Consider the following 18,359-nt stretch of genomic DNA (forward strand, 5'->3'; position numbering starts at 1 on the left):
CATCTTTGAATGAACTGACTAAAGGCTCTACAAACTATGACAAAGCTTATGAAAGTGCTATGCAGCGCATAAATAGCCTGCCATTGGAACAAAAAGAAATGGCGCGGAACATTCTGTCATGGATAACATGTGCAAGACGTCCTCTCACAATAGCCGAGTTTCTCCATGCTCTTGCGGTGGTTTGGGGTGACTCGGAACTTGACAATGACAATGTACCTGACCTGGACTTTATTTTATTCCTTTGCGTTGGACTTGTTGTTGTATCAGGTGAGAAACAGCCCGATGACGTTTTAAGATTGGTTCATTACACCGCCCAAGAATATTTCGAGCGTACGTCAGGTCACTGGTTTCCAGACGCACATGGGAACATGGCAGCAACATGCTTAACCTACCTTACATTCGACGCCTTCCAATCCGGGATTTGTCTTGTCGACACAGACTTCGAAGCCAGGCTCATAGACTATCCCCTGTATTCTTACGCCTCGAAGAATTGGGCACATCATGCTTTGACACAAAACTCGAGCCAACCTATGCTCATACCATTTTTGAAATCTTCTTGCAAAGTCAACGCCTCTGTCCAAGCAATATTCTCAATCAAAAGCCTTTCAAACCAAGGCGACTACTGCAGGCGAACCCCTGTAGGGTTTACAGGATTACATCTTGCTGCCTTTTTTGGATTAGAAGACGTGGTAAGGTTTTTAGTCGATATTGATGGTATGTCTTCTCCACTGGTCCCATCAGATCGCAGTCCACTCGGATGGGCTGCGTACGCTGGGCATCCTGGGACTGTCGAGTTTTTTCTCAACAGAGGGTATGACCCACACGCAAACGACATAAATGGCCGAGCAACTATGTCATTGGCAGCATACAAGGGTCAGGCCAATGTGTTGGTTCTTCTTTTCGGATACAAAGTTGATCCAAACTACCATGATCCGGATGGGCAAACACCTCTCCTACTATCAGTAGATCAAGGCCACGAAGAATCAACTCGCGTTCTTTTGGATAACAACGCAGCACCCGACTGCAGAGATAGTGATGGCCAGACTCCGCTTTTCTACGCAGCCTCAAATGGCTGGGTAGGAATAGCCCAGCTTCTTCTAGCAAAATCGGCCAATCCCAATGCTATGGATGTTCGAGGACAGACTCCTCTCTCTCAGGCAATGGATAATGGATATCTTGAAGTGGTTCAAGTTCTGCTGGGTCATGGCGCTCGGGTGACTTCATTTGGTTCCAATGGCTACTCCTGTAAAGACTGCCAAGGTTTATTCAGTCCCCAGGATTTCATCCATCCGTCCCCAGAATGCAAGCACTCACAAGAGGAAAACTGGGGGCGTCTGGAAAGCTCGAAGAAACCTCACTTTTTCAAGTGTCCATTTTGCCCCATTGATCAATTGGTGGCGCCTCGAATCTATCCCACTTTTGGACCACTAAAACGTCATATTCACATGCTACACTATGCAGAATCCCTCTATGTTTGTCCCGTATCATCTTGCACCAATGGCGGTGAAGGAAGAAGGACATTCTACAGAAGGGACAGAATGCGTGAGCATTTCTATATGCTGCACAAGCCGACCGAAGCGATCTGCCCCGATGTTAAAGAAAATATGCCAAGCCCCCCAAGCTGTCCACTTTGTAAATTGTCGCTTTCTTCGTGGAATAACTTCTGGAAATGTGTTCGGGATCATTCCCAGTGCTCTTTATCATGCTCCCACGTGGACCAGAGCCATTAACCAAGGGAAACAAGGTGGAAAACGACTTTAGCTATAGCTCCCAGACAGAATCTCCTCGTACGGTGTGGGCATGGGTGGCCAGGTGATATGATTGACAGCCCTGACGTCTCTCTCTCTCTCTCTTCCTCTCTTCCTCTCTCTTCCTCTCTCTTCCTCTGCTCTTCTTTCCCTCGTCTGTTTCCGTTTCTAGAGATCTGAATCTACTGTATCAGCAACTTCTGCTTCTCTGTCGTAGATCAGCTCCGTTATCATACGGCTATTCACTAACGTGTATATATACAGAACTTGAGACCAAACATGCTGCGGTGAAATTCCTCACATTTATAGATCATGTCACTTTCAGCAAAATCTCAGCTCGAGGTGTTTACAAGTGCAACATAGGCATTGCCTCCAGTAGACATAAAACAGACTTTTGGCCAAGGTTCGTTGGCTTTTGTTTTTCCCTTCTCTTCGTAACTCCACGTCTCTTCTGGGTAGCATTCACATTTCAGAGTAACGAATGAAGCAAAGACAGCCAGGGATCGTATACTCGCTACACTCGGGCATGACATATTTGCGATCACGTTGATATGGGTCATGGCCTCCCAGGATCTAAAATCGGTCCTTCATTTAAGCTGCAATCTTGGAGCAGGCTCTGGGACATGAAAATTTTTACAATATGCACGCATTTGGACCCAAATCTTCAATCGTGTGACAATTGTACCTAGTGTAGTGGGGAAACGACACCGCACCTCTCAGCTGTGCCTCAGGCATCCCGGGGCTATTTCTAGCCCCGTTTTCATAGCATAGCAATCGAAGCATCCTACACCTCTTTGGCCAAACAGCATCTACTTCCTAATCGGGCAGTGTTCTAGGGCTTTGCATGCCTCACCCTTCCCGCCGAGCACTGAGCACCCCCGTCGTCTTGTCTGCGATGTCAGACCGCCAGTGCGCTCTTCCCACTTCACTAGGTATATGTTGAGCGAGTCGTACCAGCCACTCACGGTACGATGACCAAGGCCATTCTCAGTGCAACCGGTGTCTAGTAGCAGTGGAGAGAAATCAACAAAAACATTGCGCATGGCGAGGTGCAAGGAGGCATAACAAAATCAAGTTTAAAGGCACCCCTTTGAAGGGTTTGAAAAGGCCGAAAATACTTGTCATACTTGATCAGTTTGGTAAGGTACCATGAAATCTCCGGCTCGCTCCAAGTTTTTATTGAGATGAGATTCCACAGGGCTTGAGGTAGTATATCATGCATGTGAAATTCTTATTCAGGAAGTCTCACAATTTCATGATTCGCAATCTGACATAATCTCTATTCCAAAGTCTAGAAATCTACTTTATTATTTCTTGGTCAGAAATAGCATGCAGTCAAAATAGGTAGGGTGCACTTCCGAGAGATCTGTACGCCCAAATTGGAACTTAATTTTACGGAGTTGATACCCAGTTGTATCATGTTTATTGATGACAATATTCTCGAGATATATATGAGTGTCTCTCGAGACATCCAAACAGACATTGTCTGGTACATGATAATTTCCAAAACGCATGCAAATCCTCCAAATTCTATAACATGATGTATGCAAAATGCCAGAACAAAACAATTGTTGATCTTGTGATTGACAGTCCCCCCATTCGGGCCGTGCAAGGGACTTTGATGTATCCCGCCGGGAATCATGGGAAAACCCCCTTGATGTTTGGTGGGCAAAAACCATGATCATGACCGCTTGTGGATGTGTGGTTGCTTTGAATCCCCCATTCAAAAAGCCGAACAACAGGCCCTTGTCCCCCGAGCTTCGTGAAGCTCATTTCCATCAACGATTCGTCTTCTTCAAACTGCCAAAGTCTCCTCCGCAGCGCTTGAATGATCAGAATGTCTTGGATGAATACATGCGTGGCCTGCCCTAGGTGTGGTCACCTGAAGTGAGGGCGCAGAACTCGATTGAAGAACCCAGAAGAGAAGGCTGGGGCGAGTCTGTTGGGCCATTGACAATGCTGATGTTTCTTCTCCAATGACAAATTGAGACAGGATCTTATGGATGAACCGAATGTTGAGTTGGCAATAGAGGCCAGAGCTCATTTGGGAACACAGGTGAGGTTCAGATCAGCTGCCATCTTCATGATCACTTTCTTTGCCTATTGATTTATTAGACTGGGATCATTTGACCGCTAGCCGCCGACCCTGAGGAAGAAGGATCCAGGGCAAGCGGCTGCGATGGGAATACCCACAATTTGCTGCACAGCTTCTGCACCAGCATTGAACACCTCAATTCTCTGGAGAGACGTTAGCAAAACATTCTATGATGTATAAACACATTGGCCATTGGCCAACCACTTACTGAATCATTTGAGAGCGCAGGAGCATCGGTCATTTCAACATCAGTGGAATAGTAGTCCATTGACTCCACTGGAGGTGCCTCAGACATGAGGATATCCTCCTCCAGGGATTTGATGAACTTTGGCGGCAGAGTATAATTGTTATTGCGATTGCGATTGCGATTGCGACGATTGCATTGAGCACCAGAGAACGGTCCTTGACCATCAAGATGAGGCTCTGGGCTGCTGCGCACGTCTTTGACTGATCCTCCCCGAGGGCCTTGATTGTTTGAATTGAAGTTCTTCCCGCGATAGTTGGGATTGAAGTTCTTGCCCTTGTAGTTTGGGTTTAGGCTTTGATTGAAGTTGCCATTGCCATGACCATTGCCAGAGTTCCATTTGCCCTGGGGGCCTCGATAGTTGGGGCTGTGCCCATAGTTTTGATTTTGAGAGGAATTGTGAGAGTGATAGTGAGATTGATCGTCACGGTGATTGTCACGGCGATTGTCTCGATAATTGCCGTTGCCATTATCATTGCCTGTGCCATGTGCTTGAAAGTCTCCATTTTCAAAAGAGCTCATCCCGGCAAACGATGTGTGTAGGTTCATCGTTGCGGTTTTCCGTATACCAAAGTGTGAGTTTGGACTGCCGTATGTTCCGGATAAATTTCTAGCAAGGGTGTTCATTCCGTTTTGACTTCCGAAAGCTGGATTTAGACTTTGTAGGTGTTTGTTCTTTTCTGGCGTAATCAAACCGCTTGGGTTGGCTGATCCTTTATCCCGTGGAAAATAAGTGGAGTAGTTTGGGACGGATATTTTTGTAAAAGCCAGTGCGGTGATGCCTCGAGACGTGGTGCGCCTACGAAAGACCAACGATCAAAGCCAACGTATCTGAACAGAGCGTGTTGCGACAGAACTGGACGATTGGATGGAAGTGGAAAGTGGAGGTGGGAGGTCGATAATGAATGGATGACCAGGCTCGATAGTGGCCGAGAATGGCAGGCAGTATCGGCAAATGGCGTGGCGAGTAGAGGAGGATATAGCTTCGTAGAAGCTTGTGAGACTTGGATGTGTGCCGTTCCCTTTCGGGAAGTATACGAATCCCTTTCGGGAAGTATACCGATGACGTCAGGAGGAAGTGAGGATGGAGTGATGTGTGTCGAATGATGAGTAACGCTCGATGAGCGATGAGTGATGAGAGTGATGATGCTGAGTAATGTGTGATGCTCAGGATCCCAGGAGAGATGAAGAAGAAAGAAAAAAGATTCAGAAGATGGGCTGAGAGGAAAGCCTTTATGTTTAATCTCCAGGACGGCGCTAACCCTCGTTGGGGATTACTGTTCTCGCTGTCGGACGAAGCAATTGAGAGTTTGCACTAATAGTATATTCCAGGAAACTGATGGGGACTGGCCTCTTATAACTCTCACTTGAAAAGTCGTCGGGGGATGAAGACATGGTAAAGAAGAGCCAACAATGGCCTTGTGATCGGACTATTAAGCTCGCCCACAAAGGACATCCTAAGTATTTTCAGACAAAGAATAATGATTGGCTTTGTAGTCAGGTTAAAGGAAAAGCCTATCCATGGAGGTCATACCCTTTATTGTACAGAATCTGGTTCGACCTCGCAGTATTTTTAGCGATACGATGGTACCTGAACTGCTTCCGTGGGCCACCAAAGTTATCAAATTGCCATTTTGGGTTGCGGCCCGCAAGACAAAGTATGCAAAGTTGCTGAATAAGTGATTACATACTGGGGAATGGAGCAAAGAGATGGACATCGCAGATGTGTTAAGTTGGAAATAGTCACCGCAAGGAGGTAAAATAGCCCTAGAAACGACTGGAAAAGCAGCCTTTCGAGTCAGCGAATTACTAGCTGCATTTATACTCTTTTCTACCTGTAAAACCCGGCCCTAGACATGCGAAAAGGTGCTGCAAAGCGCCAGAAAGACTCGCAGCGCCTGGGCAGTGGGTATACAGCGCTATATTTAACATCTAGTTTGAGCTTGTGGCGAGCCATGATCATGAGCATCATTTTCAGTTGCGCGAAAGAGCCCTTTCGACGTAGCGCAGGCAGGTAAAATCAGCCCTTTTCTGACTGCTACGCCTCAACAGCCGCTCACTCATTACCTCTTTTTAGGGTTTCACCATGATGCCTAGCTCATAGACACTTGATATCTGAAACTCCTCGAGACATTCAGGATGTCTGCGTCGATTGGCGCTGGATATTGTTTTGCCCGCATAGAGCTCTTGGCCATCTGAAGTGAGGATCCATGTTGGGAGTCGGAGGGTATCGTCATAATGATCGAACTCGAGAATAGCATCAAGCATACTTGCCCTTGGAGTATATGGAAGGTCAGAAGGAAGCAGCAGCCTAGATTGAATGAACCACAAGTACAAGCTTGTAGGCTACTAACAAGAGGAGGGTGTCAATTTTGCACCACAATTAGCATATAGAATGCATCTCACGAGCCAAATGAGGGGAGACTTGGAGTTCTCTCAAAGATTAGGTGTCGCCCGCGAACATGACCCCCGGCTCTTCGCACTCGGCGCGGTGGAATCCCGTCAAGCCTATAGGGAACAAGTTCCCCGTATTGCGAGCAAATTTGAAGTATTTTATTCCTGGTTTGGTATGTTTGAGACCTCGAGGGGCTCCAAGCGTGAAGGTATCAAAGCTCCCGAAGGGAACAGGCTTCCAGCCTAGGAAGGTGCCCCTACAATGAAATAGCCGATAGTTTACAAATTTGCAAGCGTGCCTTCCAAAAGAAAAAGACATTGAACCGATGGAACTGCTTCTCTGGCGAGGCAAGCATATCCACACTGTCCAACAGTATGCACAGAACCAAAAGCCACTTGACAAACCAGTTTTAAGTGCCCAGGTGTATGATCATCCAATCCACTACAGAGATTCTACCCTCAAGGTGCCCTGCGTACCCTCTTCCTTGACGTATCCCCATCCCCGACCTCTCCACTTCTCTTGCTCTCGCTGTCCACTCTGGCTCGCTTTTTTCGCGGCCTCGCGGCTGGACCAGGCGATGCACTCTCATTCGACACTAAGCTCTCCCTCTTGCGCTTGTCCTGCTTAGGGGTATCTCGTTTCCGCCTCTGCTCCTCCCTGATCTTCAGCCGTCGCTGGACTTCTGCAGATATGTCCTCTGTACCCAATGACGTCGACGTCATGTATTCGTCCTGTTCGAGCGGCGGCTGAGCGGAAGGGTCCCGAAACCGACTTGGGTATTGAACTTCACCACCTGCATCAACCTCAGGGCGGGAGGGCTCTTTCTCTCGCGAGACACGGCGCCGCTTTTTCCGCGTATTCGCCTCGGCGTCGGTATGTGAAGGGTTGGAGGAGCTCGAGGCTGATGATGTGCTGGTTGATTCTACACTCGTCACGTTAGGGGTCGTTCTTTGTTCGGTTGGGGTGGTAGGTATGCGGCGGTTGCGGGATCAAAGCTCGACAACTTCCAGGAAAAACGTCTGCACATACTGTTCATCTGTGCGATTGGACATTAGCAGATGAAGCTTGCACATAAAGATCTGGAAGAGCGCTCACCATCTGCTTCCTGGCGACTTTCAATTGGTTCATCGCCTGCACGGTCTTGTTCACCATGGACGACACAGTCTGGAACGCATCTAGCCCAGGCGCGATCTGTCCTTTGACCATGCTGAGCATTTCCATGTGAGAGTGAAGGACGGCTTCATGGCGGGCGAAGATCTGATCGTGGAGCGGAAGGGTCTCAAGGTCAGTCACGGTTCAATTAACAAAACAAACACCCTCGGTGCAATGGAGTTCAAGTTCCATGCGCAGGAGTTTCCGGGATCGCATTGGAAAACCTACCTCGGACCAGGGAATTGGGTCGGTTGTCTGGTTTGTATGGACATTGTGGGGATTCATGGCGGCCTCGGGAAGAATTCGAGGAGTTCAGAGAAATCGAAGGGATCTGCAAAGGAGCTACTCCGCGCCAAGAGTTTCGTCGATGACGCGCGCTAGGCCTCATGCAGTAGGATGTGGGTCCCATCAGCATTAGGTCTCGCCTTTATTCCGTAGTGTGCATCTTTAGGAGGCTCTACTCCGTATGTTCCACCTGGCATACCAATTTTTCCTTGACAACTACACGGCCGACGAGATGAAGGCACTGACAGTGGACAAGTACGTAAAGGTATGGTATAAATGAAAAGCGTATAGCCACATTGGGTGCATGTCATTATCTCACATTGTACAAAACTAAGGATCTCAACGTAACCAAAACTCCGACGCCTTATTAATGCTCAAGCCCTACCAGGATTCGTTCGTATCACCAAAAACCCAGCTGACCAAAATGAAAAAGAACAGGATATCATGACAGTGTGCAATGAGTCATGGAGTCATGCACAGTGGGGAGTTCGAGATTACCAAGCCCCAGCATCAAGGTCAAATCGAGACAAGTCCTTCTGTGCATCTTCAACATCTTTCTTTGCTTTCATGCGCATGTAGAAGATAGGACAGTCGCGAGACGAGCAAATAACTTCACAATGCAAACTGCCTTGGCATCGTTGACATTGAGTCCACAGACGGCCAAATCGAACTTCCAAATCAGAGGTCTTCGTCAGGGTCTTGGTGTACAGTTCACCCAGACGAGGACGACAGTTGGAGCAGACCGCGCCTTCACTTTCCTCGTTGCTTGCGAGAGGCTTTTTACAACCCATACAGGTCTGAGTCTTCTTGGCAAACTTCATCAGTCCACCCAAGCTGGAGGCCGCCTTGGAGATAGAACGTGTGTGCTCTCCAGTGAGCAGCTGGCCAGCCTTCTTCTCTCCCAGAATGGGCTCGAAGATACGGCCTAGGGGGTTTGCCAGTTGATTGTCAAGATAATACTTGGTATCAATGGGAATGTTGTTCTCCAGGACGAAGATGGGGTCTTCGGCTCGTTCGTAGCCTTTGGAGTCACTGGCTCCCTTAATCATGACGTAGGCGACACGGTCACCGAGTGTTGGCGCAGAACCCGCGTCACGTTTGTGCATCCGCTCAGCAAGCTCGACGTGGGCCTGCTTGCCTGCGTAGTCTTCTTTGCGCTTCGAGAGTGCTTTTGTGATGACTAGTTTGGACATATCGATCTTGTTCTGTAGAAGGTCGGAAATTGTGGCTTTGACGTAACTTTGCTGCGTGTTAGCTTTGAGATCGAAGATGGACTTCCATGAATATTGCTTACTCTTGTGCACCATCCAGATCACGGTCGATCAAAATTTTGTTCAACACGGTTTCAATAACGTTTTGAACCATCAAACAATTATCACGTCTGACTGTCTCAATACCCTTGGTGTCCATCTTGTCGTGCTTATCGGGATTTGTCCAGTAAAGTCCTGCGTATCGCTTCTTGTTGATGAGAAGATAGGGGAAGTAAACTTTTTCGAACTCGAGCTTGATAGGGTTGATGAACTTCGAAGAGACATAGTCTGCCGCTTCCTGGCCGAGTTTCATCGCCTCAGCCAATTCAGTCACACCGAATTTCACCATGACGGAATCAGTATCACCATAGATGACCTGCGCGTCGTGGGAATAGCCATTGGCGATGGTGTAGCGTGCTTCAACCTCCTGTTTCGTTCTTTCAATCATTTGGCGACCGTAACTAGTTGTAGAACTGGCGATGGGAAGACATGGCAACTTTCCAACCGTGGCACCAGTCAGACCGTACACACTGTTGGCGCTGACCTTCAACGCAAGTTGACGACCGTTCAAGACGGCCTTTTTGAAATCATCAGTCTCGGTGGCAAGCTCTTTCTTCGCACGCTTTCTTGCTCCAAGCAGTTCCTCAAGAATCTGAGACAACAGGCCCTTGCGAACTTTGGTTGTGCAGAACATGTCTCCGTTTGGCGTGACAATGTAATCTTCATCCTTTTTAAGGTTGAGTTTCTCAACACTGGTCTTGTTTAGCAAAGTGGTGTAGCACAGATTGTGTGCTTGAATAATCGAAGGATACAGTGAGGCGAAATCGAGAGTCGCGACTGGTACACCATAGTATCCTCGCTCGGGCTCAATGACGGTGGCACCTTCATAGTCCTGCTCGTCTTGTGGCTTGGAGTTGGGAATGACAAGTTGCTGTTCCAAGGCCTTTCGGAACAGTTGACTGATGAACTTAACTTGCTGTCCACGGGAGAGAAGGAAGTTGAAAGGCACACCCGTGACCCTAGCCATCTCAGTGTAGTTGACGAGACACATCAACTTGTCCATCAGTCGCTGTGGTAGATATGCATCTTTCAAACAGTACACGGCCAGTCGACGTCGGGAATCAGGAGTGCCGTTGAAAAGTTCTGTAATCATCGTGTGGTGCACATCTTCTTTTTGCTCCTTCAGGAACTCGTACGACACAGAGTTGAGAGTGTAACTTCGCAGTTGGTGATCTCGCTGGACCAATTGAAGAAGGTCAAGCTGAATCCGACCATTGGTGTTTGTAGCCTTGGTATCGCGGTTACCCATCTGTTTGCTTGAGAAATTCGCATCCTTGGCTTCAGTCTTGCACCCCTTGAGTCTGGTCCAGTACGGGAACCCTGTGCATTTCAGATGCTTTGCGCGATCAAGTAGATAGGGGAAATCGAAGTTGGCAATGTTGTATCCGATGATCACATCTGGGTCAACCTTTTCCACGAAATCACGCCAGGCATCGAGCATCTTCTCCTCCTTTTGGAACTCCAAAACTTGGGTGTTGACAATGAGACTGCAGGTGTCAAGAACAAAAACATTTCTGATGAATGGCTTCGACTCTCCGTATCGAGTGACAACGTTGGCGATTTGAATGACCGGGTCCATGTTGGGCTCCGGGAAAATACCCTTTCGGCCGGCACACTCAATATCAAAGGATAGAACGCGAAGGGGTGCCATTTTCGCCCATTCTCCGTTCGGTTGATGGGCGATCATATCACGATAATCAACGGCAGCTTCGAGCTGGCAGTTTGATAGTTGTTCACGGGGCCCAAGAAGGCGGTATTTTCCAGCAATTGCCTCCACCCAAGCCATGCCAGCCAGCCCGGTATCAATCATGAATCGTAGCAAGTATTGGATATTGTCGAAGGTAAGAATGCCATCTGCACCGCTCCACATGCCCTTGTAGTTCATGCTTCCGCTGCCGCTCTCCAGCGCACTTCTTAATCGGGCAGCCAGCTTCGGCTCTGTGACGGTGATCTTGATGTAATAACTCTTCTGGTTTCCCTGGAATCCGTAGATATTTTCACGCATGGTGAGCTGCACCGAGGAGATGGCAGTGAAGCTCTGGCCCAGCTTTTGCTCGAGGAAATGTTTGTAAGGCTCGCAATCGGCTTTTGTGAAACTGACAGGGGCGGCGATGTAAAGGTAGTGCTCGAAGCCGGTAACGTGGAGACACACTGATTGTCCAGCCTGTGCCGGTTGTTAGTCTGGGGAGAGCGCTGCAGAAAGAAGGGCACTTACTTCAGTGACACCGAATAGCCGAATGGCCGGTTTTCCCATCAGCACTGATTCTTCAGCGTCAATCTGTTGGAAACAGATGTTCTCCTTGGACTCATCAAAGTTCTCCACCGGAGGACGCTCCCATTGTTGGTCCTTCTCCGAGTTATTCTCTTTCAGGTCGCCGATGTCCTGGGTTAGCTTTTCCAGCACCTCCTCTTCAAATTGACTTTTTTGGGGCTGTGTTGACCCAATCTTCCGCCGTGCGGTCTGGGATGAATCCGCAAATGATACAGAGGGCTCATTCTCAAGCTTGCGTTTCTTAAGCACACTTGGGGACCTCATAATCCCAGTTGTATTGTTGACCGCGTCACCTAGCACCCGCTTATGGGGAGGTAAGATTGCTTCAGGCATCTCGAAATACCATAGACTGAGTGACCGGGAGACAGTGATCGATCCAGTCACGAGGGGTAGGTGTATGGGACGAGAGAGGGGAAAATCGTAAATTTGGCCAGAATGTGTTGAGCGGGCAACTAGAGTCGCGCGCGCGGTGACCGTGACGTTGACGCGTGCAATGTCACGTGTGATAAGATAAGCTAAATTGACCATTCGAAACGCGCTGATTTGACGAGGCGACGCAGCAGACTGACACAGCTGGAGACTCACAGGTCCAGGCACGATGTGAGACAAGGAATCTGTCTGTATAAAACTACATCTGGACAAAGGGCGTTTGAGTCTGACTCCGTCAAGTCACTGCCTTGTTTATTGTTCTTGTTTATTGTTCAAAATGCCCAGGTGCATTGTTCGACTGAATACCAACTGTGTGTCTGAGGATGACATGTAACTGAACAGTTAGAGCATATGGAAGACTCATGTATACTGTAGAGTAGACGAGGTTATAGCAGCTTCAACGCGACAACTTCCCAGATTCCTACGTTCCGCCGGCAGAAACGGATGACTCGCCTCCTTGGGCTTGGCACTGACCTTCATGTCCAACCTTCCTTTGCTATACGAAGTACTACGCAACGACATCCAAGGGAGACTTGCAAAGGGTCCGAGTACGATCCTCACTCACCAAGCTTCGCCTGCCAAGAGCTGCGCGACCCACACCCTGCCAAAAACATTTTGGAACCCGATGGAAACATGAGTCAAACCACCCCTCTGGGCGATCTGTGAAATGTTTACGTCTTTGTGCATTTGAAACCCCACGTCGTCAGCTGGAAAGGACAACTGGCAATTATTTATTGTGGTCACATTCTCTACGTTGGGTTCATCTGCAGCAGCCTTGAATATAGCCAGCCATTTTAACTGCGGGGCACCACTCGATCTCGAACTTTCCACAGCAAAGCACTTTTATGTTGACACCGACTTGGGAAAAGAGTACTCTCTCCCGGCCAGCATCAAACATCATCTACCTGTCACCAATGGCATTGGAAAGCCATTAGCTCTACCTATCCTTGCATCTACTGCCTTTGGCGGTATCCACTCACATCAAGATGTCCATGTTCCGCTCGGCAGCCGACCTGTCCTCGAGCTCTGATTCTGAGTCTCAATCGGACTCTGAAGGGAAGCAGATTCAACACTCAGGCTCTTCTACTCCACGCTACTTGGCTCAAAGCCAGTCCCACAGCCCACACAAAGGCAAGAGCAGCCAACCCCCGAGGGAGTCAGAATCCACAGACCCAGATTCTTCAGTATCCTTCGACGATGGCCACAGGTTACCCCAAGAGATGGTTGACCTGAACGTCGACCAGCACGCGAATGTGATGACAGCTGCCCTTTTGGAATTTTACTGTCAAAGTCGAGCCGCAGATATTCTCAATGCCCAACGTGGCTCAAGCAAAAAGTTTAGCCGACAAAGTCCAGAGGCTCAATACCTTGGTAAGAAGCTATACAAATTCAAGTCTCAATTCCTGTCATCACATGGCATCCTGGCCGATGGCATTGACAGAGAGGACATGGGTCCAAGCAGACAGACCTACCGTGATAATCTTGATTTGCTTGGATTATCTGCCCTTGAAGAAATGAACATCCATGACCCCAATGTCCGGTCTCCTACAATTGGACCGGGGGAAGAAGAGTTTGCTCTGACCGCAAAGTCATCAATCAAACGGCCCGACTTTGTAAACTCCGAGGCTCCGGCTTTGGTCCGGCGCAGAACCGAACCGAACTATGCATTTGACAACAAATTGCATCCTGGCCGAAAGGTCGAATTCTTGCCTCCCATTCCTGACATTCCAAGAAACCTCTCTCATCCTTCAATTCCTTTCTTTGGCAGTTCACCTGTTGGTGTCCCGCTTATTCACCCCACAACCACGCCGACGAGCACCGAATCGAGATATTCCAGCGATTTCGATGAGCTCAAGATTCTGGGACGTGGATCTTTTGGCGAAGTGTACCACGTCACAAACCTTTTCGATGGCCAAGACTATGCCGTCAAGAAAATCCCACTCAGTCAAAGACGGCTTGAGCAGCTGCAATTCGGGGGTCAGAATCAACTGGAGGTCATCATGAAGGAGATTCGAACCCTTGCTCGCCTTGATCACGCGAACATCGTTCGGTATTTCGGAGCATGGGCCGAGCAAGCGCATCATGCATACCCGCAGCCAGCCGAATATCACCCAGCTCACGAAACCTTCGAGTCGTCACGGGAAGATTTACCCCTGCCAGAATCACCAAATGAGCCAAGCTTGGGGATCGTGTTTGAACATTCTGAAACCTCGAATGCAGAATCTCAGCCCAGTTCTCTAACCGAGGACCATAGTTTCTCTGAGAGCATTCGACGTTGGGATAGTCACGCTACCAGCTCGTCTCGCCAATCAAAGAAGAGCTCACGAAGAGGGTGGGAGGACGAGGACGAAGACATCGAGTCTATCCCCCGCAATTTTGACAACACTTCATATGGCCAGACATCGACGTTTGGAGAAACTGACGACATTTTCACCGACGGCCTGAGTCAGGATCAATCAAAACTTCAAATCCAAACACGTTGCAGACCTGGCCATCAACCACCAGCCGTCATTCTCCACATTCAAATGTCACTCCATCCCATATCACTTGGATCTTACCTCAATCCTCAGGGTCTTTCCAAAAACGACGAGGACTCGATTGCCAGGCGCCATTGCTTCCACCTAATACCCTCATTGAAGCTTTTGTTAGAGGTTATCTCTGGTGTTGAGTATGTTCACGCCAAAGGTATTGTGCACCGGGACCTGAAACCAGCCAACATATTTTTGTCGGCCCCGGAAAGTACCACACCAGACATCTGTGTCGCCTGCAGCTCAAGCGAGGCTTCTCCAATCCAATTCTGCTCTCCCCGGATCGGTGACTTTGGTCTCGTGGCGGACATCTCCAACGTCAATGAAGCAACTTCAGGAACTGTCACACCTTACAGAGAAAGTCCGAATATCCAGCGGGTGGTTGGGACTGAATTCTATCGCCCTCCAGCCTCTGTATCCTCAATTCCAAGCGACCCAGAATCGCCGGTGGACTGTGTTGATGTTTACAAGATTGATGAGAAGTTGGATGTTTATGCGCTCGGTGTTATTTTGTTCGAGACAATATACCGCTTGAACACCAAGATGGAAAGGCAATTCGTCTTGCGAGACTTGACTCGTGGGTCAAGCCAAGACTCCTCCGAGCACACCACCTTCCCAGCCGACTTTGCTGCCAAGATCGACCATGGTTCGATGACTCTGGATGATGGCGTCACAGTCGCGGAATCTCTGATGAAATGTATCAAGGGTATGCTGGAACCACGATCGCAAGATCGTTGGAGCTGCCAGGACGTCAAGGAACATCTGCGGGCGCTCAAGAAGGCAGTTCGTAGATTTGAAGCATCGTGAAGGAAACCTTGGAACATAAACACACATCCCAAATTACCATATACCCCAAATAATACAAATGCATAACTCCTCTCTCATAAAAGTGAAGATCTGCACTCGGACCTCGGTTTGATAGCTTTCCCCATGTTTTTCACAGGCGACCGAGCTTCCCCGCTCAAATATGTTAAAAGACTGGGTCCAACCACACTACACGCACGACTAGCAGAACCTCACTTGAATCACCCTATTTCAACCGCCAAGAACTTCAAGACAGTCATCAAAATGGCCGGCAATCTTCGCCCGCCAACAGCACCATACAGCGAGCCCCTTCTTCCCCAGCTCGATATCCGCAACCCCTATTACACAGACCTGCACCACAACCTTCGCGCCACAGTACGCGAGTACGTAGACACATACATCGCACCATACGCGCATGAATGGGAAGAAGCAGGCCAAGTCCCTGAAGCTGTCCGAAAACGCCATTGTCAACTAGGGTATAGTATCGTGCACCCGCTCACGAGCGAAGAGGATTCAGCCGGTCTTTCTTTGCCTGGAAATGTCCCACGCGAGAAGTGGGATACCTGGTGCTCGCTCATCGTCTCTGACGAGCTGACGCGAGTGGGTTATGTTGGCGTGATATGGGGGCTTGGCGGCGGGAATGCGATTGGGTGTCCTCCGGTCGCACGGTTCGGGACAGCCGAGCAAAGGAGGAAATGGCTTCCCAATGTTGCGAGGGGAGATGTGAGGTTCTGTTTGGGAATCACTGAGCCTGATGGTAGGTAGTTTGGAAGACCCCGTGTTATCAAACCATCGTGCTGACTGTTGTCACAGCGGGATCTGATGTTGCTAATATTAGAACGACTGCTCAGCGGGAGGGAGATCACTATATCGTCAACGGTGCGAAGAAGTGGATCACGAACGGTGTTTGGGCAGATTATTGCACAACTGCCGTTCGGACGGGCGGTCCTGGTAGATCTGGAATTAGCTTGCTCGTTATCCCGTTGGGTATTCGTGGGGTGAGTCGCAGGCGTATGCACAACTCAGGTGTCAATGCGAGTGGTGGGTGCTTCCCTTGCCCTTCGAATTTGAAAAAGATGACTGATCCAGTGTAGGATCAACCTTCATCGAGTTTGACGATGTACGCGTGCCCGTCGCAAATCTTCTTGGACAGGAGAACAAGGGTTTCCCCCTCATCATGTCGAGTATGTAATTTAACGCAAAAGCAGGGCTCGAACGGATTGCTGATGAACCAGCAGACTTCAACCCTGAGCGACTTGCTCTCGCCTGCGCATCGCTGCGACTCGCTCGCGTTTGTGCCGAGGATGCATTCAATTATGCTATCCAGCGGGAGACATTTGGATCGCCTCTGATTGAGAAACAGGCCATTCAATCTAAGATCTTCAAATTTGGGCTCATGATTGAACCTGCGTATGCGTTCATGGAGCAGCTCGTCAATATTCTCGAGAGTACGAAAGATCGTAGAACGGACGATGTTAACATTGGTGGCATGACAGCTTTGCTGAAGGTTATGTCAACCAGGGCTCTCGAGAAGAGCGTTCGCGAAGCGCAGCAGATCCTCGGAGGAGCTGGATATAACAAGGCTGGAAAGGGTGCTAGGATTGAACAGATTAGTCGTGATGCTCGAGTCCATGTGGTTGGAGGTGGAAGCGAGGAAATCATGGCTGGGCTTGCACTGCGGGAGGAGACAAAGGCGCTTCGTACTCGGAGATCTGCATTGGAGAAGAGACCATCTAAGGTCTGAGGTGATCGGAGTCATCACTTGGCCTGAAGCCAAGCATTGTTGTCATGTACGTACAACCTGAGAGCTTTCCAAGGTTTAGGGAGGGCCCCGACGAGGAAGGAATTGATGCCACGGGATGATAGTCGAGGTAGACCTTCAATTGCCAGTCTGAAAAGCAGGAGGGAAAAAAAAGAACCCAAACCTCCCCAGGGGACCTGTCGCCGGAATCGAACCAGGGGTCTCCTAGTAGGCAGACCAGCGATGTCAACAGAGGCCCGACGCCTACCGAAGTAGCGCAAGACCCCACTCGACCAGGCAGGCTTGGATTGATAGCATTGCCCCCCCGGGGCTATCTTATAGCTGCCTTTTAGCTCGAATTGTACAGCGAAAAGGAGCCCATGCAGCTCAGGGGATGATCCCCAAACACCAGCAACTGCGAGGTGTCCAACGTGAGGTCTACGGACAGCGTAGGACCCAGCTCGACTAGACAGGCAAAAAAACAGCTACGGCACTTAACAATAACCGTAGACCATTCCAGTAGCTGGCGACAGGGTCTGTTTCCGTCATGCCCCCGGTTTGTATGTACCTAAAATAAAGTTGTGGGCCCGTTGATGATCCGCACAACCAAGGGTTCGTACCTAGCACGTGACATACCGATCCACTAATGGCTAGCAAACAATGGAGTGATGGATTCCGATTAGCACTACTCATAAAGTTAGCTGGATGAGTTGGAATCATTTCCTCTCTCATAAAAGACATGAAAGCTTGAGCATTGCACCAAGTGAATTGAACATTTACTAGAAAAACTATCTGAGGGTGACTCTGAAGACATGTCCCTGAGTCCCTCCATCTTGAAGTCATACACGTGTGGGGCTAATTCATCTCTGAGATGTAACAAAATATATGAACATTTTCCGCACGGCCCGGAATTACTTTCAGTAGTAAATGAGCCTTGTGGGTATACATGTTGCCCCATAATATGACCTTGCTTTTTCCACGGCCAACTGAAATGTTAGGGTAAATATGTTGCCGGCAAAATCGAGGGAAGGTCAGGCTCACTGATACATTCAATGAGGGGACAAGCACAGGCTTACTAGCCCCGAGGTTATCATATGGGAAACACAGTATGATAAGTGCAAGCCCATCTTTGCAAAGGCGAGACTTGGTCAATCTTGTCCTCCAACTTTCCACTTCTTTCCCTCCACCCCGGACGCCGCACTCACTCGCTGTCCTTCACAACATTCAATCCTTTCTTCTTCTTTCCCACAAAGAACGAAAAGACCCGTCTCATCATTTTATCTTGTCCAAGCGCATATTTTGTCTGCATTCTTGCAAAACCCCACGCGCCCATCTAGTTCAACCTCCGTTTTTTTC

At 49.0% G+C, this 18,359-nt stretch overlaps 6 protein-coding genes across 6 annotated transcripts; 3 read left to right on the plus strand and 3 right to left on the minus strand.

Moving 5' to 3' along the window:
• Positions 1-851: 851 nt before the first annotated feature.
• Positions 852-3,620, plus strand: N7506_000969 (ankyrin repeat domain-containing protein; the record flags this gene model as incomplete). The annotated part of the gene is made up of 2 exons (XM_056950265.1): positions 852-1,214; positions 3,339-3,620. The coding sequence occupies 2 exons, from the start codon at positions 852-854 to the stop codon at positions 3,618-3,620; spliced, it is 645 nt and encodes a 214-aa protein (XP_056816180.1).
• A 168-nt stretch (positions 3,621-3,788) lies between these two features.
• N7506_000970 (uncharacterized protein) lies at positions 3,789-4,636 on the minus strand (the record flags this gene model as incomplete). Its single annotated transcript, XM_056950266.1, has 3 exons — positions 3,789-3,848; positions 3,894-3,986; positions 4,052-4,636. The coding sequence occupies 3 exons, from the start codon at positions 4,634-4,636 to the stop codon at positions 3,789-3,791; spliced, it is 738 nt and encodes a 245-aa protein (XP_056816181.1).
• A 2,304-nt stretch (positions 4,637-6,940) lies between these two features.
• Positions 6,941-7,919, minus strand: N7506_000971 (uncharacterized protein; the record flags this gene model as incomplete). The annotated part of the gene is made up of 4 exons (XM_056950267.1): positions 6,941-7,404; positions 7,512-7,518; positions 7,578-7,739; positions 7,863-7,919. 4 exons carry the CDS (start codon positions 7,917-7,919, stop codon positions 6,941-6,943), a joined length of 690 nt encoding a protein of 229 aa, XP_056816182.1.
• Positions 7,920-8,413: 494 nt separating this feature from the next.
• N7506_000972 (DNA-directed DNA polymerase delta POL3) lies at positions 8,414-11,834 on the minus strand (the record flags this gene model as incomplete). The annotated part of the gene is made up of 3 exons (XM_056950268.1): positions 8,414-9,158; positions 9,214-11,393; positions 11,445-11,834. The coding sequence occupies 3 exons, from the start codon at positions 11,832-11,834 to the stop codon at positions 8,414-8,416; spliced, it is 3,315 nt and encodes a 1,104-aa protein (XP_056816183.1).
• Positions 11,835-12,916: 1,082 nt separating this feature from the next.
• N7506_000973 (putative protein kinase) lies at positions 12,917-15,265 on the plus strand (the record flags this gene model as incomplete). Its single annotated transcript, XM_056950269.1, has 1 exon — positions 12,917-15,265. One exon carries the CDS (start codon positions 12,917-12,919, stop codon positions 15,263-15,265), a length of 2,349 nt encoding a protein of 782 aa, XP_056816184.1.
• Positions 15,266-15,526: 261 nt separating this feature from the next.
• N7506_000974 (acyl-CoA dehydrogenase family protein) lies at positions 15,527-17,006 on the plus strand (the record flags this gene model as incomplete). Its single annotated transcript, XM_056950270.1, has 4 exons — positions 15,527-16,019; positions 16,076-16,260; positions 16,374-16,446; positions 16,501-17,006. 4 exons carry the CDS (start codon positions 15,527-15,529, stop codon positions 17,004-17,006), a joined length of 1,257 nt encoding a protein of 418 aa, XP_056816185.1.
• Positions 17,007-18,359: the final 1,353 nt, after the last annotated feature.

This window comes from Penicillium brevicompactum (genome assembly GCF_028827555.1).
Source record: "Penicillium brevicompactum strain IBT 35665 chromosome Unknown utg000001l_segment0_segment0, whole genome shotgun sequence".
NCBI classification, from domain to species: domain Eukaryota; kingdom Fungi; phylum Ascomycota; class Eurotiomycetes; order Eurotiales; family Aspergillaceae; genus Penicillium; species Penicillium brevicompactum.